At 42.8% G+C, this 27,224-nt stretch overlaps 1 protein-coding gene across 2 annotated transcripts; it reads right to left on the minus strand.

Moving 5' to 3' along the window:
- Positions 1-365: 365 nt before the first annotated feature.
- ttbk2a (tau tubulin kinase 2a) lies at positions 366-26,962 on the minus strand. 2 transcript variants are annotated; one of them, XM_086094841.1, is made up of 16 exons: positions 26,700-26,962; positions 23,354-23,531; positions 20,279-20,426; positions 18,625-18,698; positions 18,313-18,453; positions 17,395-17,499; positions 17,252-17,317; positions 16,675-16,767; positions 16,473-16,598; positions 15,709-15,866; positions 15,033-15,243; positions 13,051-13,253; positions 11,639-12,212; positions 9,008-9,328; positions 4,930-5,627; positions 366-3,881 (listed from the first exon to the last, which is right to left on the minus strand). In XM_086094841.1, exons 2-16 carry the CDS (start codon positions 23,420-23,422, stop codon positions 3,413-3,415), a joined length of 3,456 nt encoding a protein of 1,151 aa, XP_085950967.1. In that variant the 5' UTR covers positions 23,423-23,531; positions 26,700-26,962; the 3' UTR covers positions 366-3,412. The 2 variants fall into 2 exon arrangements, with proteins under 2 accessions (XP_085950967.1, XP_085950968.1); XM_086094842.1 differs by lacking the exon at positions 9,008-9,328.
- Positions 26,963-27,224: the final 262 nt, after the last annotated feature.

Consider the following 27,224-nt stretch of genomic DNA (forward strand, 5'->3'; position numbering starts at 1 on the left):
GCCTTAGCTCAGTGTGGACATTGTAGGCTTGCGCTCCATTTTTTTAGTTCCTCTAGAATAGACTGCACATATTTTGCCAAATGGCATCCGTCCCGCTGTGCCTTAATTAGGACGGACTGATTCATTAACCGATCAGATCCGTCGGACGATTTTATCGGTTGATATTAGCTACTATTGGCAAAAATCGGCCGTTCCCACACCCCCCACCCCCCGGTTATTTTTTACACAGTAACACATTTGAACATAAGATTAAAGGTAGTGACATTCAAATACCCCCCCCCCCCTAAAAAATGGCAAAAATATCTGGCAATCTTTTTTTTTCTGTTATAAGTTAAGCAAAATTATCATAAAACAGTCCAATAATGTTCCTGTAATTCACATCTTTATTGTTGAGAGTGTTAAGCGAACAATGGGACCAAAAGAGAAGTTAATTTATTTCTTATATATATATTTTTTATTATATCTTCGGAATTGTGTTTTGCGAAATATCATAATCAGCCATGTCCTAAAAACCCCACATGTGTCGGGTCAATATCAAATAACACAACAGTTTTCATCAATTGTGCCAGGGTTTTCGCCAGAAGTCACATTTTTTAAGTTGCATGGAGAAATCTTCACGAAGCATATCCGAAAAGAAAAAAGACAAAAAAAATAACTAAATACAATTCGGTGGGGAAAAAAAAAACACTTTTGAGCAGGTTCGATTTGCTTGAATTCACGCCTCCTCCTAAATGATGTGCATTTGCTTTGCTGGTGGAAAACCAACCATTCCAAACTAAGCCGAGCTGGTACAGTGCAGTGGAAATATAGTATATATATATATATATATATATATATGTATATATATATATATATATATATATACATAATTATAGTGTCACTCTAGGGCCAGGCAACGTGCTCTTATTGGAATTTAGTAGGAAATGGTGCAAAAACGGCACTGGCAGTCACATTCTGCCACTAAAACAGCAAATGTTGCCATCATTTCAAGGCATGGCCATCAAATAAAGTATGTCAGTCATCTGAGAAATACTGGTGGTCAACCGTTGTAAGAAATCCGACTAAATTGTCCGGAAGAGCGCCACGTCGCAGAAGTGCTCCTCGTAATGACGTTTGCGAGATAAGCTTTTCAACATATCGGTCGCGGTGAGGTCAAAAGATGCAGCTCAGTTTTGTCTTAGTAGTGGATTCAGCATGCGGAAATGCATTAGAGAAGAAGAAGCTGTTTATCGTACAAGCGGAGAAGAAGCTTTAGTGCTGGAATAAAAAAGTGGTTACCACGTTCCATTTTCTCCCTCACCTCGAGTGCTTAGAATTTGGGAAATGTGCGTTGTTAAACTGTGTTAAAATACAACAACACGGTTTCCCAAAAGTATCTGGGAAAATTAACTCACTTATCGACGATGCGTCTTCGCAACACAAGCCCCTTTCACACAAAAAACCCTGCAAAATTGTTAAGATTTCACACAGAACCGGCATCGGGCGTTACGTGTGACACGAGCGTTGCGCGGGGAAAACTGCTTTCAACACAAAATGGTGGCAGAAGTGAGTGCCAGGAGTTACATTTCCCCACTCATCCTGGCGAATGGCGTGAAAGGGGCCTCTGTTGCTACCTCCAAAAGGCGGAATGATGCCGGGTGGACACACCGGTAGGTTAAAAAATGGCTTCTGAGAGCCTCAGAAGCTGGAAAAAATCCCCAGTTTGTACAGCAACAACGCCAGCTTTCTAATGGCGTGAAAGGGGATTCTGTTACTACCGCCGGAGGTGGAGTTATTGGTGCAAGCCACAAAAAGGGTGGACAAATCCGGGCTTGGACGAGGCTGCGTAAAAGGGACGACAGTAGGCACAGGAAGGTTTGCGTGTTTTCACGCACTCCACACGACTGATTGTATCTCCTCAGCGATTTCTTGGGGGGTGGTGGTGGGGGGGGGGGAGGGGCGTCGCTTACAGTGATGCCAAGCATCCAAATAAATATCTCCATGAATACAACTGTACACCGCGGCACGGCTTCGTCAAAAAAGCCGGCCTCGTTATATCGAAACAGTCTCGGTATGCAAATCAATTGCATTAATACTCGTGATAAATAAGTGACTATATACTGCATTGTGAATGTGCGATAAATAAACAGAGACGTGACTTACACAAAGGTGGTTCCCAACCATTAAGGCGCCCAGGGAAATTATTCAATTTCACTTCGTCGGTCTGAAAATTAACCCTTTTTTTTTTTTTTGCTCTTTGTGAAACGCCCTACGATACCCTCAACATAACGGCAAAGTCATGTCATGTAAGTAAAGGTGAAATGAAGCCATGAACTAACAAATGTCAAATGAAACTGCCTTGTTTCATGTAAATTTGTCCAAATCCTGCAAATGTCAGCCTTTCAAAAGTAAATATTTTTTCATTTGATACAAAAGGGATTTACTGTAAATAAACAAATGATTTTAAAATTTGATTCATCAATTCATTGAAAAAAAATCAACAGATGAATCAATTATTACAATAATCATAAGTTGGAAGACATTAATTTTCAAGGGTGTATGAGGGTATGACATGTATGTATGATACGATGAGATTGAAGTCACATTTGAATTATTGAATTTCTTGTGATTTTTTTTTGTTTGGTGGTGTGTATTTTTCTTCATGTAAAATACTTTACGGTATGCGCCTTGGCTCAATAAAGGTTGGGAAACACTGTGCTACAATAACAACTAGGGGTGTGCCAAAAAAAAACAAGATTTTCATAAGAATCGCGATTTCCATTGAGTACGATTCAGAATCGATTTTAAATGTCCTCAAATCGATTTTATTTAAATGATTTTATACTGTCTTCCCTTTGTTTGTGTGTGCCTTTATTGGGAGCGCTGTTCATGTTGTACCCGATTTGGCCACTGAGGGGCAGTGTGGTTCCACGCGGTCTGATACACTGTAAAGTTGTAGCCACATTAGAGAGTAGAAGGAAAAAGTCCAGATCAAGTTATTCCAATAAAAGTAGTTTTTTTTTGCAGCGTGGAGCCGTTCTTTTGAGTTATAAAAGTGCCGCGAGTAGCGCACTAATTAGCATTAGCGAGTCAGACTGGAGTAGATCATTACGATTCCTTGAACATCTATAAATTGAAGCAAAAATCATTGTCAATCAAATCATTTTGAATCAAAAATCGCCCTTAATCGATTATGAATCGAACCGCACACCCAAAAATCGGAATCGAATCGAATCGTGAGACATTCAAAGATTCCCACCCCTAGTAACAACTACTGATCCCCGGACAGGAAATAAAATGGCAGCTGCACTATTTTGTTATCCAACACGATAACATGAATATTAGAAAAAGTTAACGGAGCAAGAGGGCGGTATGAGGCTCGGGAAGATAAGGAGGGATAGCGAAAACTGTTCTTCGTCCACCTTGCGGGCAACTATCTGGCCAGTTTGCTGCAACACTTGCCTTCTCGACTGCACCCCTTCCCCCTGGACAGTTGGAAGGCGGCGGTGCGGACCTGCCGGCCGCAGCACGTCTCCTGGTGGTGGTGGTAGAGGCGGCGCGACGGCGGCGATCCGGAAAAGCTGGGCGGCGAGCGGCTGCGGCCCAGGCAGCCTCCGCCTCCGCCTCCTCCTCCGAAGCTGCCGCGGTGCTCGTGGCGCGACGGCGAGGAGCTGACCGAGCGCTGCAGCGAGGACGAGCTGCGAGGCGAGACGCTGGAACTGCGGACGTGGTGCGGCGAGCTGGTCAGGCTGCTGACGCCCGTCGCGCGGGAGCCGGCGTAAGGGACGGACGGGCCGCGGTGGGCCGCCGGGGAGCCGCGCGCGCCGTGCATCAGCTGAGCCAGGCAAGTGAGGAGGTCCGAGTCGCTGGTGCTGCCCGCTCGGATGCGGTAGCGGCGGATCCTGAAGGGGGAACAAAGGGTTTTTTCAAACGAACAAATCTGTGGATACTCAAGAAACCAAAAATCCTTGTGAATGCCGCTAGAAAGCAGGTCGGTAGTCGTCTGCTCAAAAGTCATCTGAACAAAGTCCTCAAATCCGACCATAAGAAATGTGGCAATCAAAAATGTCTGGCCGCGAAACGTGGATTCCACACCTGTTCCACCTTCTGTTCAAATGTCATCTCAAAAGGCCCAATGTCCCAGTTGAGGTCCTTTCTTGAGACGGACGTGGGTGGACCCGCTGGAAAACAGTCTAGGGATAGACCGATTATCGGCTGGGCCAATCATTGGTGCCGATATTTGGCATTTGGACAAATATCGGCATCGGCCTTTTTACCAATCTGAAGGCCGATAAAGCTGGCACCTCACCGAGGGGTGACTGCTTGCGAACGTAGCGGATTTAGGTTTTTCATCAGGATTTGTAAAACGTTCAGACAGTTTTTACTTGTCGCAAAGAGATTTGGAACAAATTCAGACCATCCGATCTTTTGAAACCTTTTACGGACCCTGACAAAAAACACAAAGTGGCTCCATTCGCATGCATTTGTCACTACAGGGAACTTTTCATTTCTGCATTTATTTATTCCACTTGATAAAAAATGATGCCGACACTGGGAGCGCCCTACACTTTTTATGTTGTAAATTCAAGAACATTTTTAAATTAAGAAATGATGTTGACATTTTGGAAAACTTTATCTACAGTAGAAAACTTTAGGCAACTATTTACTTGCTTGATTTTTAATTCAGCTTAACGCATGTTGATGCTCCCTGCATTAAAAAAAATAAATAAACAAAGCTGTCAATTCTTTATATGTTTAAAATTCAAAGAAAAAGTCATTTTTATGAATATTTTCTCTGACTGAATATCGGCTTGAAGTATCGGTTATCGGTCTACTAATAATCGGTATCGGCCTTGAAAAAAAAAAAACATATCGGCCTATCACGAGAAAGCACACGTCAAACACTGACCAGGTAGAACTGAAAAGTTCATTCATTATCATAGAACGTACCTGCCCTCCACCGTGTTGCGGCATGGCGGCTTCCCAGGAGGCGGGCGGGGCAGGAATTGGGCAGCCAGATGCTCGGCGGACGAGGCCGAGTGGACGGGTCGAGGGATCCTGCTCCGGCGGGACAGAGGGCTGGAGGAGGAGGACAGGGAGGCGTCCCCCTGCCGGTCCGAGCGCGAGCCCATGAGCGAGTCCTCCTCCTGCGAGCGGTCCGAGGCGGACGACAGCGGGTCCCTGGCGAGGGAGGCCACGGCGGCGGGTGCGCGGCGGTCCGACAGGGACGGTGAGGCGGAGGGGGACGGCAGCGGGGCCGGGTTATTGGCTCTCTTCTGCAGGAGCTTTTCTTTGGCCGAGCCCGGCGGCGGCGGTTCCAGCACGGGGATGCGGCTCTGCCGGCGGCGCGGGGCGGAGGGCGAAACTTGGCTGCCGGCCTTTCCTGGGGTTAGATTGTCTTTCTCAGTGCAGGGAGGGGTCGGCGATTGGTGTCCGTTGGGAAAAGAGGGGCTATGAGGCGAGTGGGGGGAGCTGCTTCGGCGGCTCGCCACCGGACTCGGGGCGTCCCCGTTGACCGGCGGCATGTCTGTGGGCGTCCCCGGGGAGTCGGCGGCGGGTTCCGCTTCAGCTTCGCCGCATCTCTCCGGCGGGTGGACGCTGTCCGACCCAGACGCCGAGGACAGCCCGGACGGACGCTGAGCCGTCAACTGGATGGGAGGGACAAAAGACAACACATTTAAGTTAATAGGATGCGAACCCCCAAAAGGGGGGGCTGTGATTAATTGCTGGAAAAGGCTTGTTGCTGGTAGACTACAACATGTTGCAATGTAGCGCTCCAGCAAGTAGCCTGATGCAGGAGGTGAAATTTGGAGTCAAGTGAACCCCTGCTATTCGCGTGGGAGAGTGACCGAGCCCTGGCGCGAATAGCGGTAATCCACGAGTAGTTGACGCCCCACCCAAAAAAATTCGGGAATTGCCTACAGATGTGACAGATGGAAGCAAAGCACTTTTGTTCTACCAAAATGAAATACTTCTTTGGCTCTACGGTGCCACCCAAAAATATTTTTATATTAGACATGTTTTTGGCCTCAATACAAAAGGGTGTTTTTATTAGCAAACAACAGAACACGTTCACCTGCAAAAAAGCTATTTGTGTATTTTTGCACTCTTCACGACAATGTCAAGGCCCAACCAAGCCAATAGGAAAGCAATAATTGGTGTCAAGGAAGTGAAGTGAAGAGGAAGGAGCAAAGTTTAGCTTTGGTTGTTAGCTACGGACACTCATCATCACATGTGAACAGAATTTTTTTTAAAGTGTTTATGAATATAGTTCATGGGTTTTAATCTCGCCAATTAAAAACATTTAATCAATTCAGTTCAATCAGTGTCCCTCTGACTATTTGCAATTTGCTAACTTTTTTATTTTTAACCTATCCAAACATTATTTGCTGACTTGACATTATCTTTTTTGCTCTTTCTGAAATGGCCTAAGATGGCACCAAAGCCCTGTTTAATAGGAAAGTAGTACACTAATAGGAAAGTAGTACACTGGTGTCAAAGAACTATGCTGAAGGGAGCCATCTTGACAGAGAGACAAGCTTGGTGTGTTGAACAGGAGTTGAATCGAGTCTGGGATGTTAGCATAAGTTATTTAGTAGGTGTGTCAATTGCCTAGTACCTCGCGATTCGATCTGTATCACGATTTATAAGTCACGATTCGATATCGATACCGATTAATCTTGAAGTCAAACGTTGCGATTTTTTTCAACTAAAATTTAGAAAATACTCATCAGTAAACTTGTATAGGTACACTGTAAGATTTGTATGAAAATGTACCTCAGTCTTATAACTGTATTTAACCAACAGGTTGGAATCTGTCTCATGTTTGAACAGCATTGAAATAAAATATTACGGCTTAATGTTCCATTAATAGAACATTCTTCCATGCTTAACGTGTGATTGATTTTTTTAACACCCCTACTCATAGGTATTATTTTTTCACACTTTTTTTGTCATATTGGCCATTATTCTGTCATATAGGATTGAGTATACTATATTTGCTGACATTTTAACCTTTATTTGCTGGAGAAAAAAAAAATCATATATGCCCTTAGATTTTTTTGTTTTGAAATCAAATCTTCTACAAACCATTTATTTGCAACGTTAATGTTGCAAAACAAGTTTGAAATGACATTAAAGTGTTTTCAGCTATTAATACAGGTCATTAGAAACGTTCCTAAGGGAGTTACTGCATCTGTAGGCTCCTATAATACCATCTCACAGAAAAGTAGTGCTTTGGCACCATCTTGTCACATTGTGGTGCCAAGTGTCGAGAGATGGGAGTTTGTTCCACCAGACGGGCCGTCTCGTCCAAAAAAAAAAAAGTAGTGCTTTGGCATCCTCGTGGCATTTTTTAGTGGGGCGTCAAGGACTGTGGCAGTTTTTCGCTATTCGCGGCAGGGCTCGGTCCGTATCCCCCCCCCCGCGAATAGTGTGGCTTTTTTTTCCTCTACATAAAAAGCTTGGTGTGAGATTAGTTGGCCAATGACAGCATGCAGTACCATAGCTACCATGATCAGACACACAACGCGTGCTATGGGGCATGTTGTCAGTCAAGCTTGTGAGTGCTAAACCAGGGACGGGCGGACAGGAAAGGTTTGGTTTCACGCAACTTGGCAGGGGGCTTCAGTGAAGAGAGGGTGAGGAACAAATACAGGGAGAGAGAGAGGAAGAGGAAGATGGAGAGCACAAAGACGATCTGAAACAAAAGAGACCATGCGACCGGTGGTCATGAGTCGACATTCCAAACGCACACACACACACATGCTGCGCACACACACTGTATAGAAATACACACGTCACACAAACAGGTATTTGTGTTTAGGTCACTCGGAGCAAGAATACATTAGAGCCATGCTGGCAATGCATGTGTCGGGTTGCAGCAGAGTAAAAAGAAGCCAAAGCAAGCAGCTCAGAGAAAAGAAAGAAGGAAAGAAAGAAAGGAAAAATGTTTTGCCATACAAGCTGAATGGAAGTCGACTTTGAGCGGAACCTCCAAAATCACAGACTTTTTGCATTTAACTTTTTCTTTGCCGATTCCCCAACTAATTTGAGCTGAATATGGATGACGACAAGGTCATGTGCGATTGCTTCTGAGATTCTTGATTTCTTTCTAGGGGTGTCAGGCGATTCGAAATTGTAATCGTAATTAATCGCATGATTTCAGTAGCTAACTTACGATTAATCACAAATTTGATATCTGTTCTAAATGAACAATAAAACATTTATTTCTAAGTGTTCATACTCTTGTTAACATAAAAGTATATATATTTTTAAACTAATAGTAATATGGCTGCATCTTAGTCATTGATTTAGTCATTTCATAATAATTCGTAAAATTGAGTTTAAAAAAACGAGTGTGATATTGATTTGTGTTGGTCATTTTCCCCCCACTAGATGGCATCATTGCATTTGTAAGACATTGGTGACCGCTCTGCATTCATCTTTTTATATTAAGAGCTATCTAATCATTAACAAGAAGTAACTAGTGAAATTGTGCACTTTTTTAAAATTGTAAAATACAACTTGTACCCAGTCTCCACAAATATATGCATTATTATGAAATTCATCATGCCAAATTTTGACGTGGATGTTTCTGCTGCTACAGGCTTTCCAAGTAAGGGGCTGTCATTAATCACACTTTTTTTTTTGTGGCGTTAAAGGAACTTTAAATTAACTCAAAATTAACGCACTAATTTTTATCCGCCTATTTTTTTCTACCTGGAATTAGGGCTGGGCGATATGCCCCCCCCCCCCCCCAAAAAAAAATCTCGATTTTTACAGACATTCAGGACGATTGCGATTTTAATTTGATAAACCCAACAAACATTTATTTAAAAGTTTCATTTATTCATTAAATAATTCCTGTGCAAAATGTTCAGACAACAATAATGTATACTGATTCTCAATGAGTTTTGACATAAATTTAAATTTGCAAAACTAACCAATCAAAGCTTCTCTATTTTGTTTACGCTTCAGCTTTTTTTGCATTGGACTTTAGAGGTTCCGCTGCGAGGGGGCTATTCACCTGCTGCAGCTGAGCTCTGGTTATACGTATGACGGAGGGGAAGTTGGCGTTGGCGGCGCCAGCCGGGATGGCGGGCAGTTTCCTGCGACTGGGCGAGGGTCTGAGCGGAAGCGGAAAGGAAGCGTGGCAAGAGGAGGAAGACGGCGGGCGGTCCCGGTGCTGGTCGGCGGACTGGCTACGCCTCATGGCCAGCGGGTGGCGCTGGTGCAGGGGGTCCGACAGGGTGCTCAGGAGAGTGTGAGGGCTGGGGGAGCGCAGAGGGATGGGGCCGGAGGTCCGGGTGGCCACTTCGTCGGGCAGGGACGGAGGAGAGGTGGGGTGCTAAGAGAGGGGAGGGTGGAGAGAGGAGGGGCGGTAAAAAAAAAGGGAGGAAGTTGGAGCCCCTTTCGCGCTGACTGGAAAACTTTGTTGTTTCCATATCAATGTTCTAAAAGGTATTGATACTGAATGGAGGGGTAGAAAACTGACCTGGCAATTTTGTGCCTCAGGAGTCAGTGTCAGAAGCAGCTTTCACACCGCCTTTTTTTATTTATTTTTTTCCGTCCTGTATAAATGGCATCGACACAAATACGGGGGTCGACTTTGCAATTTTCCACATTGAAAGGTAGTAACAGAAAACAGCTTTCACAAAGCTCGACTTTTTTTCCCGTTTTTTTTTTCTCCACTAGTATGGCAAGATGAAGTTGTCTCAGCAATTTTCCGCCTAAGGAGGTAGTAAACTTAGTAATTTATGCATTGCATTTTTATGCCTTTTTTCCATGTTATTGTTCTGTATAAAAGGCACTGCCATGAAGTGGGGGGAGGAAATCCACCTAGCAATTTTCCACCTCAGAGGTGGTAGCAGAAAATGTGTAAAAACAGTTTTTTCCCCTTTTTTCATATCATTGTTCTGAGTAGCGCCAACATGGAATGAAGGGAACAAGAACGATATGAAAATGTTCTGTCTTAGAAGTGCCTTTCACACTACCGGTAAACTATTTCACTTTTCTGTCTTTTGACGTGCAACTGTTTTGTGTAAATAGTACCAATAAGCATTGGGGTAACGAAGTCGATCCAGTTATTTTCCGCCATCAGAGGTAGTATCCCAAGCGCCTTTAATACTAGCGATAAAAGCCGGCTTTTAACCATCTTTATTCCATGTTGCAGAAGGCACAGGCATGAAATGGGAGGATGAAATCTACCCTACAATTTTCCGCCCTTGGATGTAGTATCAGAAGCGTCTTTCAAGCTGCCTGAAAATTTTAAATGTTTCCAGTTTTGCACGTAGTATATGCAAACGGAGGGCTAAAGTCGGAATGGAAGCAGGTAGGATCGGCTTCGGCATTTTCTCAGATTGTCCTTGCTATATATAAATTTCAAGGAATGGGGTACGAACTAGTCAGTCCAGGAATTTTCCACCAATCGAAGGTAGTATCAGACGCACCTCTCACGTTACCATCTTTACATCTTTTTCCGATGTCACTGTCCGGGTTTAAATGGCACCAACAGGGAATGAGGGGATGGAGTCGGCCTGGCAATTTTTCCGGAACCATAGACTAAGCAGGACTTTGGAACTGGGTTTTGATTAGGGATGGGCATCATTATACAATAAAAAATGGAAAAATTAATTATTCGGAATTGATTGTGGATTAATTTGAAAGCAATTGTGGCAAAATAGAGATTCCAACATAAAATAATGTTTTTTTTGTTCAATCCAGAAAATGGTATCAAATGCCCATTCCTAATTATGATTTTAGCCTTTTTAAGTGAGCAAGACTTCCATAAGTCGTGTCATTTGCAAATAAAATCAAATCAAATCAAGCATGATCTGCAACTCAAAGCCAAAAGCCCTCCATGCTGTAACCCGATTCAAAAAGTCTGGATTTAATGTCATATTCAACCCATTAAGCAGTGATTCCCAACCACAGCGCCGCGGCGATTAACAAAATGATACAATTTAACTTAATTAGTCGGAACATTATTATTTGTGTTATTGACAGGGAATCGGGATCAAGCCCTGCTGCACCCCTTCCACTAGATGGCAGTCAGAAACCTCTTAGGTCCAAATTTGGTCAATTTCATATTTTTGCCACAAATCAACACTACTGGTCAGTACTCATTTGGGTCTGATATTTTTTATCAATTATTAACTAATTCAAAAAGTTGAAAATATCTTGATACAATGTTTAATAACTCAAAAAAGATTGTTAGCCTACTTGCATAATTGCCCAAGTAATTTTTAACTTGCTACCACAATTTCAATTTTTTTTTTTTAAATACCAATGTGCTTGCTAAAACAGTTTTTTTTTTTTTAAATGTCTGTGTAAAATTTCAGTGACCCGAGCAATGGTTGAATCAAGGGCACTTGATTCCTCTTCAGCAAATGTGTTGTGGTTGTTAATTTTTTTTTTTAAATGACTTTGACAATTATTATTATTATTTTTTTATGGTTTTAGAGATGTGAGGATTCCAGCTGACATGATGTGCCTTGGCTTGCAAAAGGTTGGGAAACACTGATTATCAAGCATTTAGTTTGTCACCGCAGCAGAGTAGCCAGAAATGAGCATTGACAGCGAGAACGCCGACTCAGCAGCCTTTGAACAGTAACCCCCCAAAAAATGCAGAGCACAGTTACTATGGACTCGGTCTTACCTGGGTGAGGATCCCCTCGGTCAGCGCTTCCGCGGGACTGGTGGGGGTGACGGGCGGCAGGGCCTCGGCGGGCCCCACGCTGAGCTCCAGCTTGTCGGCTTTTGCGCTCCCCTTCGAGGAAGCCAAACTGTCCGGCTTTGTTTTCCCGGAGCCGGGACTCGGCACGCCCCGGTCCCACCCGGGTTCCTGCAGCACCTCCGCCTCTTCCTCCTCCTCGTCCTCTTCTGAAGGGCTGGAGCTGGCCTTGGTTCCGGGCCGCTCCACGAGAACCCAGTCCTGCGAGTCCGCGTCCTGCCGGCCCGAGCTGAGGTTGAGGGCCACGAAGCCCCCGCTGCTGGCCGCCCCGTCGCCATGTTCCGGAGAGGCGGGGGACGGCACTTTGGGCGACCCCCCGCCACCGCCGCCAGAAAGGAACTCTTCATCGTAGTGCCAAATCCGCTCGTGACGCTCTCCATTAGGAGCAGCGAGAGCCTGGTTCACTGGGATTATGGCGGCCCCCTCGGCTCCCTCCTCGTCCTCTTGTTTTTGTTTTTGTTGCTGCTGCTGGGCGCTGCTGGGCGTCTGCTTGGTGGGACTGAAAGGACACCAAACAGACAGGAAGCATGTTTTTAACAACACAAGGACAAAAGTTGGTTCACGCAGTGTAGTTACGGTTCATAACTAGGGTTGCAAGCAAAGGTTACATTTTCAAAGAAGGTCTAGGGTTTGAAATTCGGGTTGCACATGCGATTAGGGTTAGGCTTTCAAAAGAGGATTTCAAGTCTGGGTTACGGTATGTATACAAGTTTCTAACCAAGGTTGAAAGCCAGGGTTGTGGTTTCAAGTCAGGATTATGGTTTAACGTGAGATTTAGCCTTCTGAGGTTTCGAGACGCAATTCGGGCTTCAAGTCAGTGCTAAGAATGTTTAGCGTTTCAAATTAGAGTTTCAAGTCGTAGTTGGGGTTTCAAACCAAGGTTAGGGATTCAAATTAGAGTATCAAGTCAGGGTTGGGTTTCAAACAGGGGTGGTGATTTCTATGTACATTTAGTTAGGGCTAATTTGAAACCCGGGTTATGGTTTCAAGCCAGAGTTAGAGATTTGAGTTAAAGGTTTCAAATAATGGTGATGGTTTTAAATTTAGTGTTTGAAATCAGGGTTCCAAGGGAGGGTTATGGTTCTAAAGTTGGGTTTCAAATCAAGGTTAGAAGCCACAGTTAGGATTTCAAGTCAGAAACAGGATGTGAAATTTGCTTTAGGGTTTCAAAGTCGGCCTCCAAACCAAATGAGTCAGGGTTAAGATTTCAATGTAGGGTTTCTAATCATGACCAGGCTGCCATATTGGGGTTTCAAGCCTGAGTTAGGGTCTTAATTGCAGTTTCAAATGAAGTTAGTGTTTGAAATGAGGGTTCTAAAGGGTCTCTGGATACGTACCAGGCCTCCAGGAAGCGTTCTGGGTTGGGTTTGGACTCTAAGCCAAGTCTCCTTTCCAGCTCAAAGCTGTGGATGTTGCGCAGCTTCCTGAGCAGGGGGCCCTCGCGCTCCTCCGACGCCATCTTGACAGGTGACCCCAGGCTGGGACCTCCGTACGGGCTTTGGTGACCTTGGGGGTTACTTTGCTCCTCGTCAGCAGTAGCCTGGACGTCAGTGTTTGAAGACATGGTTAGTCGTGATGGGAATTCCGGCTCTTTTTAGGGAACCGGCTCTTTTGGTTCGGCTCACTAAAAAGAGCCGGCTCCCAAATGGCTCTTTAGATTTTTTGCCGCTTAAATAAATATATTACCAACAACAATTTAAAACGATGCGCAATATGAATTACTAATGTGAAAAAAATGCACTATATCAAATGTTTGTTGAATAAAATACAAAGATCCGGCTCTCAGAACCGGTTCGTTCACGACCGACACATCACTAATGGTTACTTTGCTCCTCTTCAGCAGTAGCCTGGACGTCAGAGTTTGAAGACATGGTTGGTTAGTAGTGATGGGAATTACGGCTCTTTTTAGGGAACCGGCTCTTTTGGTTCGGCTCACTAAAAAAGAGCCGGCTCTTTCGGCTCCCAAACGGCTCTTTAGATTTTTTGCCGCTTAAATAAATATATTACCAGCAACAATTTAAAACTATGCGCAATATGAATGACTAATGTGAAAAAATGCACTATATCAAATGTTTGTTGTATAAAATACAAACAAATTAGTGCAAAACAAACATTTAACTATTTACAAATGAACTTAAATAATTGCTTTGGTTATGTTAGCTGCATTGTCACTAACACCGCAAACCACTTTGTTGTGCCCGCCCCACTCTTTTGCCACCTTGAGCAGCTCCTCAGCTAAGTTGTCAGAGGTGCGTCTCTCACTGAACTCAAAACAATCCAGAAGACAGGACACCATTTTGAAACTTTCGACAAAGTGACATGAAACTGTAGGATGTGGTGGTTCTGGAAGTCCAGCTGTCACCGTTGTTAGACAAACTGCCGTGGCTGCTTTTTTTAACCCTCTCTTGCAGTGAAGCACGTTCTCCGTCATACGGGCCTGGGACAATTTTTTTAGGGGGAGTGTTTTTCCTACTTGGAAGTGCATACATTGGATTGAGTGAATGAATAAACCTTCTGAATCCTTTGTCCTCCACAACTGAAAATGGTTGGAAACCACATGCAATCATTTTAGCCAGTTCTTCATCAATTGCCTTCTGTCTTGCTGGAGTCATTGACTTTTGCAAAAATTGGCCCAGAGAGCTCTGGGTTGTAATTTTCCGTTGTTGTGGTGGTGCACCGGACGATGCTGAAGACACTGCAGCCGCAGCAGCAACAGTTGCAGTAGCACCTTCATTGTCAGGTGCATTTATTTGCCCTTTTATCCTCCAATTGAACTAAAGGATGAGTAGTTCTCATGTGCCGGTGTAAATTGTTTGTAGAGCCTCCCTGATATGAAATTTTAGTCTTGCAGACTTTACACTCTGCCTTAGTTTTGTCAGTTGTCGTATTGAAATGTGTCCATATATTGCTGCGTTTTCTCTTGTCACTCATTTTGGAACTGTTTTTTTTTTTTTAACCTTTCCGTTTATACAAGCGCTCTCCTCCTCTCTCTCATCTCCTCCCTCCCGTCCGCGTTCGGGTGTGTGTGTGACGGCTTGCAGCGTGCTGTCGTGTGCCCCTCCCCCCTCTGCTGCTCAGCGCTGAGCAGCAGACACACGTCGCACACACGCACACACACACACACACTCGCCAATCAAAGGCGGCTTTAGAGAGAGAGAAAAAAAAAGCGGCTCCCAGTCAGGAGCCGGCTCCCGTCGTTCACGTCAAAGATCCGGCTCTCAGAACCGGTTCATTCGCGACCGACGCATCACTAATGGTTAGGGTTCAGAACCAATGCGGGGTTTGTACACAAACGATATGACGGTAATTTGTCCTTCACCTTCCACAAGGCTGTGCGTATCCGGTTGCGGTTGCGGTCCAGCTCCTCCCACACGTCGGCCTCCTGCGCTCGCGGCGGGTGGCCCGGGGAAACCGGCACGCGGTCGGGCGCGGCCATGTTGTTGTCGGCGTCGCTGAGCTGCTCATCCTGCAGAACCTCCTCGGTGTTCTCGCGCAGCAGGTCGCCAGGAATCAGGGAGGCGTTGGCCATGCTGAGGCGGGAAAAGGAACCCGATATACAGGAAGTGATTTGGACTTTCTTTTAACTACTACTTCTCATATTTCAAAACGGATCACTTTTTGTGCTGGGAATGTACAAATTATTACCCAATCTAAAGTGTTGCAAATCAATTGAAAGAAAATCTAACGAAAGAAAATCTCTTCCGTGTTTGTCTGTTTGGACACTTGAACTGTCTGAGGTTTCAAAGTAGGGTTTTAGCTCAGGTTAATGATTTTGAGTTAGGTTTCGGGTTTCAAATTAGAATTCCAAATCTGGATTAGGATTCGTGGGCGTTCATCAAAAATACGAGCCTTGGAATTGGCTCAAAATGGCTGCTTCAAAGCAAAATGGCAGACTGGGTCGTTGAGACTTTTTCAGTCATCTTTTTACGATAGGCCACCCAATTTTCAATTCGTTGAAAATATAAGTGAAAGTGTCGACTTTAAAGTAAACGCACCCCATGTGTGCAGGCGTGAGGCGAGTGTGGTGCTGCGGCGTGGTGGCGCTGGCGCTGATCACCAGGGTGCCGTCCGTGCCCGTCCTCTCCCAGTCGTACGGGTCGTTCTCCACCACGTTGTACGTCTTCATGCTGTTGTCGAACACCGACATCAACAGCTGCGAAACACAGGTTAAAAAAAAAAATTTCAGTCTCCATCAGGTGTGTCTAAACATAAAGCATAAACTAGTATTAATGTTGTGGTAACACTTCTATTTGAACACAGATTGCTGAGCTAACAAATACACGCACGCACGCACGCACGCACATACACATACTCACCCACATACACACACACACAAAAAAATAAAAAAATAAAAAAATAAAAAAATAAAAATAAAAATAAAAGAGCAATGATGATGACATTTCCGAATGAACAATACTGAGCTCTTAAGAAAAAAAAAAAAAAATGAACACAGATTGCAGAAACACAAGGAGGCATCATCAAATCTGTGTGGTTGTCTGTATGCATTGTACTGCCCCCTGGTGGCCAAGCAGCACACACCAGGAGGCATTAAAGCATGAAATGTCTTGTACGTTTCAGTAAAGTGCTATTTTTTTCTCTTCATAATTGTCTGCAGATGCCACAAGATGCTGATAAAAGACATATTCTGTCTAAATGGAACTCCTCAACTTTCATCCACACAAATGGACAGCGGACCGCAAAACGGCCGCAGGTCTGGTTCAAGTGAACCTTGTCTGGTTTTCTTCAACACGCATCAGACCTCATAGTCGGGCTTGGTGAAGTAGTCCAGACCGGCGATGTGTTCCAAGAAGACACCGAATTCCGCCGGCAGGTGTTTGAGCATCAGACGGTGATCGTACGTGTCTTTTAATTTTCCCACATGTTCCTAAATTAACACAAACGCACGCGAGTCAAACGTTAACACATGCGCGTTTCCAAGATGCGATTGCTTTTTGCCTTACTTTGTCTTTGATCTTCCTCCACGGCAACTGGCCGACAAGGAACTCCACCAGCATGTAGAAGAGGGACCACAGGTCGTCATGGCGACCCATCTCCTGCACAATTACACCGAGGGTGGGGTGTGAAATATAAGTGGGCGCGTCGCAAACGCTCCAAGAAAAGCAAAACAAAGTAAAAAAAACAAAACAAATAAAGCCAAATATGTCCGAAAATAATTTTTAAAATTAGCTATCACAATATAACTAGATCAAACAATCCTGAAAAGATGGCGCACCCCCTTCGCAGCCACACGCATACTCAAAATACAAAAACAACAACAGAGCCAAAATATCAATAAATGATAGTAAATTAATGAATTAGATAAAGTTAGACACATGTAACTAGAATAAACAATCCCGACAGAAACTGCATAAGCCTCATTATTCAAAAAATAAAAATAAAAAATAAAAAATTAGCTAGAGCAAAAAAAGTCGGAGATTAGTTAGCACAAAAAGTCATATCCTTAAAAATGTTTTTTAAATTAACTAGCATAAGTTCCCTGTGAAACAAATTTAAATCTAGCGCACCCCCACAGTTTACCTTATTTTTGTGCGCGTTGACAGACGCATATCGCACCGTTCCCCGGAATCCTGCCACCGGGCGGGGCTGTCAAACAAAGATGGGGCAGGCATTACATGAAAAATGGTTCCCACCCAGACCGTGTAGGGGGGGGACACACTTACCGGTCGGACCTCTTGGCACGAGTTGGTGAACTGGCGGGCTAAGCCGAAGTCCAGCATGTAGCATGTGCGGCAGGTGCTGGGGAATCGACCCATGGCAAAGTTGGACTGAAGGCAAAAACAAAAACTCAGTGAACATGTGAAGACTTTTGCCACATGATGCAGTGGGTGGGCAAAGTGTGGCACACGAGCTCGAAACAACACACTCTGTTATCTAATCCAACATTAGTATTAAAAAAAAAAAATCTTAAACGTGGCTCATTTTAATGTATTTATTAATTTAACTCATTCAATAAATTATTTGGTTTATTGTAATAATAAATATAATAGATAATAATAAATTATTTTATATATATATATATATATATATAAATAAAATACACAATTCTACATATGCAGTTTAGATTTTATTAATTAGCTTGATGAATTATATTTGAATTAATTATGAAGTGTGATCCTTAAAATTGCTTCCTTAAAATGTATTCATTTTTGTCAATTTTTTATTCATTTACTGCATTGCATAAAATGCTTATTGTAAATGACAAACAAATAATAACCTACGTAATAAAAAACCTTACATATACATTTAACTTAAATTTGTATTTCAAATACAGGTATTTATTGATTTATTTTATTTCAATGTATTTTACATATTTTTCTTTTCTTTTGAGTCCTTTATTTCGCGTTTATGCCTGGCAAAACATTTTTATGTAATTTTTTTAAACGTTTTTTAAATAAAATAATTTGTTTTTATCCAATCAATTTATTATTTCACATATTATTAATAATACATTTTTTATAAGATGCTTTTGTGTGCATATGACTAAATCAAAAATGAGGACGAATTAAAAATAATTAAATAAATACAAATCCCCCAGCGCCACCAAAAACCAAAACAAACAATCAAAAAAGCAAACTCACTGGTTTGATGTCACGATGCAGGAAGCCCACCGAGTGTATGCTCTCGATGGCCTCCAGGATTTGGCGGCCCAGACGCAAGGTGGTGCTGATGCTGAACGTCCCCCGGGTCATGCTCCTCCTCAGGTCGGCCAGATTACGACCCTGTTAAGGACCCGTGGAAGACGGCGTATGAGTAAGTAAGAGTATGAAGATTTTTTTTTTTAGGAAAGTACAATATCAATCATCAGGTTTCTTCTTCTTCTTCTTTTTTTTTTTTTTTTTACATAGTCACGTGTCACTGCAACAGATTGAACAGCAGCAAACGCGACCAACCTGAAGCTCCATCACCACGTAGTTGAAGCGGTCGTTGCGGCCGCATCCCACGAAGCGGCACACGTGGTCTTTCCCTGCGTGGGAATAAACACACGCGAGGTCAGACGTTGACGTGCGTATCGACTAATTAGGTCGCCCGATTTATCGGCCCCGAGCCTCAACATCATCTCGCCTCTTGAATGCGATCAATTTGGTACCAATCTGACAAAACATCTTAGACTGAGTTTTGTTTTTTTCGAAGCTTGTGCAGATGTTTTCTCTTAACAGCTGCGCTCGGATGAAGAGCCGAAGAGTCGGGTTTCGTCTCCGGTTGCGTTCAGGTCGCCTCCAGGGGGAGGCAACGCAAGCACGACGCCGCGGGGCCTTGGCCATTAGATGGCTAACATGATCCCGGCTCATTGATTTTCATCTCCAATGAGAAACAAAAAGGGCATGCGGTTTAAAAGACAAGAGGACGCTTAAGCAAAGAAGAGAAAACGTGTTGTCATCGCGCTGTGCCCGATATCAAAAAGTGACTCTTGGAAAAAAAAGCGTCTGATCTTGTGAAGTTGAGGTATTAAGAGTATTAGAGTACGGCGACATGTTATGACGAAAAAAACAAAAAAATTCCTCAATTAAGTCATTATAGTGATTCAAATTTGGTAGCGACCAGAATTATTTCCAAAGCAGGAAATGACCAAAATGACCCTCAAATATTGTACTTGAACCAAAACTTCCTCTTTCATATCAAGCATGGATACTTTTTTGTGCATGGCAACCAAATAGCATGTTGCTAAGTAAAATAGACGTTGGGGGCTGATTTTTCTGTTATTCAAACCGGACGCTTCAAACCAAAATGGCTGACTTCCCATGTATTTTCTGGCATGGCTTCTTGAGACTTTTTTTAAATAAGTGAAAAGTGACACAAGCTTCAGGGGCTGAATTTCCTGTGACTGACTCCTGGAAACGGTCAAGATGAGACTAAAATGGCTTCCTCAAACTAAAATGGCAGACTTTCTGTGTCTTTTTCGGCTTGGCTTCGTGTAACGGTTTTGTGGGTCTACCAAATTTCCTGTTGCTTAGAGAAACTGTTCTCTGGGGCTGAATTTTTTTTAAAGGACCTCTGGAAATAATCAAATGATGCTAAATTGGCAATTAGAACCAAAATGGCAGACTTCCTGTGTCTTCAATGTGGCTTATTGAGACCTTTTTTTTTTGCGTGGGTTTACCCATTTTAGACATGCCTACCAAGTTACATGCTCCGAAGTGAAACAGGATTTGGGCTAAGGCTGATTTTGTTTTTTTTCTTTAATGTTTGTCATTTAATGATGACCGTTTGTGGGTTTAGTGGCGAGTCATCCAAATGTTACTGCCACGCGCTGTCCACATACAATGACGAAAACATCTGCAATTCAGCAGTGCCCATCTGTCCAGAAGACGCAGTTCAAATTTGATAGCAATCTGATGATTTCCAGAACGAACGAGTCAAAATGGCCGCTTGAAAGCACAATGGCAGACTTCCTGTGTCTCTCCAACCGTGACCGTCTTTGAAGGGCCTCTTGGCAGGAATCCCAACCGTCATCTCGGGTATCCGACCTCCGTAGGTCACAGCGGTCAGGGCGATCGATAGTGTGAAAAATGAAACCGATCGGGCCCAACGCGTTTGAGGACTCACCCTGCAGCTTTTTGAGCACGGCCACCTCCATCTTGAGGACCTGCTTGGGCTGCTGCGCCGACTCCACCTTGAGGGCCACGCTGACCCGGGTCAGCAAGTCCAGCGCCTCGTAGATCTCCCCGAAACCACCACCCCCGATCTTCTTCACCTGGATGACAGAGATTGGGGGGGCAGGATGCTACATTCATTTCCACTTTCACACAGAGAAATCACAAATCGGACATTTATTTAAACGAAGGCTCAGCACTTCTATAAGGAGTTGGAGTGGGCAAACCTTTGTGCTAAAGAGGCAATTTTAACTATTTCTATTTAACATTATGAAAACCTGCAAAAAAATTTGTTTTTGTACATTTAGAACAGATTAGGAAATTTGTGATTAATCGTGAAGTCATGCGATTAATTACGATTACAAATTTTAATCGCCTGATGCCCCGAATTTATGAAAACATTTAATAATCTTTTTTCTTTTTTAAAGAAAATATATATTTTTTTAAATCATAAATCGTATTTAATCGCATGACTTCATTAGTTAACTCACGATTAATCCCAATTTTTTCATCTGTTCTAATACAATAAAAAAACAAAATCTAGGTTTTCAAACTCTTGTTGACAAATGTGGGAAAAAAATGTTTTACTAATAAAAATAGTTTAAATGAATTTTTGACGTCTATAGCAGTCAATGGCAGTGAATGAGTTAAATATTAAGAGTTGTTACTAGTTTCGTTATAATTTACTTAATTAAATCAAAACGTAAGGCGCACTTTTCTGATTATTTAATTCTAATAAAAAAATGAAGTGTGATTGTGAAATACTTTGTTTTAATAATAAAATAATTGCCATTTGACAATTGTATTATATAGAATAAATGACATAATTAACCAATTATTTGAAATAAAAACAAGATAAAAGGTTTATGTAAAATATGAAAAATATTCAATAGAATTTTAATACAAAAAATAATGAATGTTTAAATTATACTATGTGTATTATAATTGTAATTAATTAATCAATTTAATCAAATAAATATTCAAAAATGTTGTTTGTGAATTAACAAAACTGCTTTATTCAAAGCAAATACATTGATAAAATCTCTATATAAAATATGAAAACATCTTATTTTAATAAAATAATTCAATTATAGACTGCCTTTATTGTCATACAAACAGATGTACAACGAAATTTAAGTGTCTCCTTTTATTTTGTGATTGGATTATTAAGAAATATTTCAATTTAAATTGTTATATTAAAAAATAAAATAAAATAAATTGGATTGTTCTGATTGAATTAAAATTAAGTGAGTAGTTATTAATAAAATACATAAAAAATAGGTACATTTATATGTAAAATTGTTTATTTTACTAATGGTTTTTTTTAATGAGATACAGTAATCTAACTAAAAAGGACCCCAATGTTAGGATAAATGACAAATTAATGTAACAAATATGACGGGATGTCGAATACCCTAAAAATGCTCAGTGGGCCAGATTGCAAACTGAAGTGGGCCGGCTCCTATTTTGCCGTGCATCAAAACTGATTAAGATTCCATGCGCATCCATCCAGTCGACTTGTGAAGGACAGGTTACTATCTAAAACGCCCTACCCTCAATAACGCACACCAGGAAAAAGCACATGGCTGTCATATGCTGTGCGCGTATTCTCACCTGATTCGCACCCTGCCTCTCTAACCTTTACACTCTCACCTTTCAACACTAAGCGGGGGCTTTCATTTCCCTCTAAGCCGCCGCGTGCCCTTCGCTGTCCTCCATGCGGAGATTAACTGCAGCATCCTTACGTAAGTGGGCTCCTTAGCGGAGAGCAAGCGGCGACACGGCGAAGCGCTAAGGCGGCTGCCGTTCAAAGAGTTGGTGTCGTTCTCTTTCTCTCTCTGGGAAAAAAACCTGCCCTCTTCTCCCTGGCCGCTTTTATAGCTCAATTAGTGCCAGAAATAGCAACAGAGAGGCTATTTTTAGACCTCACGCTGCTGCAGTGCTACTTGTGACCCCGGAAATGTCCGTTGTGACTCGGTGAAACAGATGCAGAGAACCTTTCGCATATTAGAGATAGACCCATATGCTTTGTTCAGGGCCAATAACGATACCGATTATCGGTAGTCAGGGAGGCCGATAACCGATATTTGAAGCCGATATATATTTAGCAGGGAAAAAAAAGTTGGTGTCAAAATTTTTATAATAAAATTATAATAAAAACTCCAACACTTGACTGCTTAAATGCCTTCAAGGACATGTTTATTAAACAGCTTTTGTGATTTGCAACATGTTAAAGGTTTTTTGTTTGCCATTAGCTTTTGCACCAACTATAATGTGGCTTCCGCACACTAACTCCCAAATAGCCGCTAATTTGCGGACTAACTGTTAGCTCGGGGGCTAACCATTCACCCACACGCTAACCCCGGGATAACTCCCAAATAGCCACTAAAAAAACCTAACCTAAAAGGTTAGCCAATGAGCTAACCTAACAGCCTTTAATTTGCGAGCTAGCCGGTTAGCTCGCGAGCTAATAGCCGCTAATTCGCGAGCTAACAGTTAGCTTGCGGGCTAACCATTCACCTGCACGCTAACTCCCAAATAGCTGCTAATTTGCGAGCTGTTAGCTTGCGGGCTAACCGTTCACCCACACGCTAACACCGGGATAACTCCCAAATAGCCACTAAAAAACACCTATTAGGTTAGTCCGCGAGTTAACTTAAAAGCCTGCGAGCTAGCCGCTAATTGCTGCTTATTGGCTGTTGGCGCTGCACGACCAACCAATCAAATGGTGCTGTGGGCGGGCCAATGCTGCAGGGAGTCAACAGCCGCTGACTCAGAGCAAAAATAACAGTTTTTAATATATCGGCCATTAAAACAAAAAAAAAAGAGGCAGATGCCGATATTCATAAAATGCCAAAATTCGAATTTTCCTTTTTCCGATAGGCTTCAAAATCCACCCCCTTTGAGCATAAAAACGTTTTTGCAAATTTTAGGCCCTTTTTTGAATTTCATTCAGTTTTATTTTCGCATTTCTTGAAAATTTGAATAGAAATGGTTGGATGGAAACCCCACTCATGTCATCACTCACCACTTTCCATCGTTCCTTCACCAGGGAGAGCACGCTAAGGATGTCGGCTTGCTCAGCTCCTCCGCTCATGCCGCCTGAAGACCCGAAACCGCTACGCTGCCCCTGCCCCGCCCCCCCTCCGCCACTCTCAAGTGACAATCTCAGACGGGGCCAAGCATCTGGAACCTGCAGAACAACCCTGTGGAAGACACACGACGCAAAATATTCAGAAAATAAGTCACGTAGCTCCCTGGGACATCAAAATGCACATACACAACATTGTGGAATATTTTCCCTTTTAGAAAACGAATATCGGATCTCGGCGTTCTTGACGACCAAAAATCAGGATAATATCGGCCATGAAAAAAATACATATCGGTCTAACTCCATTAATCAGTGAATTAGCAAGTGCAACTGTGAAATTACTATTTCCCCCTAAAACAACTCAACACACATTTTCAATTCAAATCTTACCCTTATTTTAAACACATCCACAAATGACGCGGCTCAGCTGTCACTTTTAATACTCAAATGTGGCCCCCTTGAGCTCTACAAATTTGCCCCGGCACTGCTCGGGCGTCGACGCAGCAGCTGAGAGGCATCGCCAGCAAAGGATTTGGCTTAAGAGGCAGCTGCAGCAGCAACTTCGCAGCTGCTGCAGCTGCCTCCAAAACAAACCACGTCTCTGATGACTCCGCGGCGATTTACCAAAAGAATCTTGAACTTGACGACAGGCAGATTAGCGACAATTTTAGCTATGTCGTACGAGAGCCTTTCAAATGACACTCGCGCAAACATTTCATTCATCGCTTGACACATGGCGTTACATAACAGGCCTTCAGGAAAAGCTATATCGGAGTCGCCATCCGGAACATCAAGGAAGCCATCCATCCCGTTTTTTTGGGAGGGGGCAATTGCACATGGCGGCCGTGAAACATGACCCCCCGGCCTTGAGGCGGGGCGCCATGCTCCGGCACGCGGATGAGACTGCGCGGTGATGGATTGTCGTCTTCGGATACTCGACTGTGCTCTCGGTGCTGTGTTTCGTTGGATCGCAATCACGTGAATGTGACTCGAAAAAGGGGGGGCTGCACAATGAATCGGATTTCAATCGTGATCACGATTTTGACAGCCACGACTGATTTTTGACTTTGTGGTTTTCTTCATTTAAAATGTGGACTACTAAAAATTTTGCAAGGCTAGCAAGGAGCTGGAGCGGCTAACAAGAGTGGCTAGCAAGAAATAGCTGGAGCGGCTAACAAGAGCGGCTAACAAGAGCGGCTCGCAGGAGAAGCTCTCAAATGCTAGCGACAACAAAGCCGACAGTACCTCGATGTGATCGAAAACAACTTTTTTGCATATTATTGAAATTAATACTGGGTTTTTAAAATGAATTCATTCATTTCAGCACTAGATGGCGCCAAATAAAACACACGCACATTTTATGCTGTTATCGTATTATTGGCAATTCCAAGCTTACGTCAAAATGGCGGTCTTACGTGGTGAAATGACGCTCTCCTCTCGCTGGAAAGCTTTGGACCGTTTTCATTTGATTGGCGAGGATTCTTTTGATTTCAAAATGTGATGAAATGTTGTTTTGACGACTATAACCATCTGCCCGGTTTGTATGCTCGTCACAGGCAAAAGCAATACAATACGCCGTTTGTTTATACCGTATAAAAGGAAGCATTTGCAATGCCCGGATGTTCAGAATTGGCAAAAATTTTAGCTAGTAAAACCGTCTGAATAATACCCAAGACTGCATCATTGAATATATATTTTACTGTATAATATTTAACTCCACAAATCTGCTGCATCACCTTCTCCATCGGAACAACAAGCGGCCAAACGGGAGCAGACTACTGTGAGCGACGCCACCCTCTAAGACTGCCGTGAATCACACACATCCGTGACCCCCACCATCCTTCGACTGTTTCCATGGCAACCACCGCGCAGTGCCATGGTGGCTCGCAGTGTGATGCGGTGGTAGCTACAATCACAAGCCTTCGAATATTACATCTGTATGAAGTGATTTTAAAACTGCAAAAGTGATCTTATCGTCTGTGATTGGATTTTATTTGATTGTAATGTGAAAATAGAGTGTGTGGAACTTGTTAGCATTTAAAATTGATTTAAAATCACTTTATCCCCTTAATAAAAACAAAACTGTTTTTTTTTTTATTGATACATATTCAAATTCTTTGTTGCACATCTATAATTACACACATTATACATTCATTTTCTGCTGCACATCTGTTTGTATTTTTTATATATAAATCTGCTTTATATTATTTTTACATATACTATACTTTTAGATTTCTGTACAATGTTTACAATTAACTACTGCCACATATTCATATATTTCTTTAAAAAAATGCACTTCTGCTTATTTAATAACATTCAACAAATGTTATTTTGTCATTTAAGCCACACATATTTGTATTTGAAATAATATGTACACAAAAAAAACTAAATAAATATATTTAAATAGTTGTTCAGCAGGAGGATAATATAAATAGAGATGTACAGTACGGCAGAAAATGTATAGTAAACAATAAAACATATGTAGCAAAAAAAAATTAAAAAATAATTTAAAATATATGTGCATCAGAAAATTGCTACAATTTTTTTATAAAAATGTGCAGCAAAAATATTTTCCTACTGTATAAATGTGTAGCAAAAAAAACAAATGTGCTGCAGAAAATTCTTTAAAACGATAACTTTACAATACACGTTTAGCAGAACGTTACGAAAATATTTTCCTATGCTTAGCAGAACATTAATTAAAAAAAAATATTTAAACAACAGAAAATTTGTCAAATAACATTTTCATACAAATGTGCAGCAGAAAATGTATTTATAAAAATAAATCACACACAATTGCAATTGTAAAGCCAAATATGAATCCATTTTCCGCTGCACATGTTGGTGTGGAGCCAACGTGGCGCGACCCCCCACCTTGCGTTTACCCTCACAACCCACCCACCAGCATCATGCATGTATGCATGATGACCCACGCAGTAATACCACTGCTGTGGTGTCAAGTGGAAGTGGACCCACCATCGCTCAAAAACCACGCGTGTTAGTACTACATTTTCACACGAGCACGCCTTACTAACTTTCAAACACAACCACAATACAGCGTGTGCGTGCCGTGTTTTGGCCCCAGTGGGGTGGGAGATGCAAATCCGCCGCAGTGGCAATGGACACCAACAACGGTTGCGTGGCGCGTACGTACGTTGTTGTTGCTAAAGCAGATTGACTCTCATGTTGGCGTGGAAACGGACGCTATTAATCGTGGCGACACACAAACAGCAACGCTGGGGGAAAATGGCGTGGCGGGGGAATGCAAAATGAAGGTCTTTACCTCGCCTTGATCCGAAAACGAACAGCCCGGGTGTGGTTAGAGAAGGGCCGCTACGTCCGCGGAGGAGGGCCGGGGCGACGCGGAGCTGGATCCCATCGTGGCGTGGACACGGAAAAAAGGACGCGGAAAGGGTTCAAATGTGTTTCTCCTTCTCCGGGTTGTCGCCTCAGCATCTTCTTGTGTCGGTCGATCGATGCGGACCCGTGACGTGACGTGACTCGACGTGACGTGAAACGACGGGACTTCCTACGTGCGCGCCCCCGAGGATTCAAGCCCTCGCAACAAGCCTGCCGAGCACGCGCGTGGGAGCTTTAAAAAGCGCGTTCGCGGCTGAACCGATCGCGCGCGTCGTAGCCACATCGACTTTGTATGTTTTTTTTGTTTTTTTGTTTTTACAAAAAACGCTACTAAATACTTGACTCGTATTCTTTTTACTACAATACTAAAAAAATACAGTATACAAACGTGAGTGTAATTTAATTTCGACAGTTGATTTTCCGTTTTGCTGACTTGAATTTTCAGTAC

Source organism: Leptonotus elevatus, chromosome 14 (assembly GCF_054856555.1).
Source record: "Leptonotus elevatus isolate MCC_2025b chromosome 14, RoL_Lele_1.0, whole genome shotgun sequence".
Taxonomy (NCBI): Eukaryota; Metazoa; Chordata; class Actinopteri; order Syngnathiformes; family Syngnathidae; genus Leptonotus; species Leptonotus elevatus.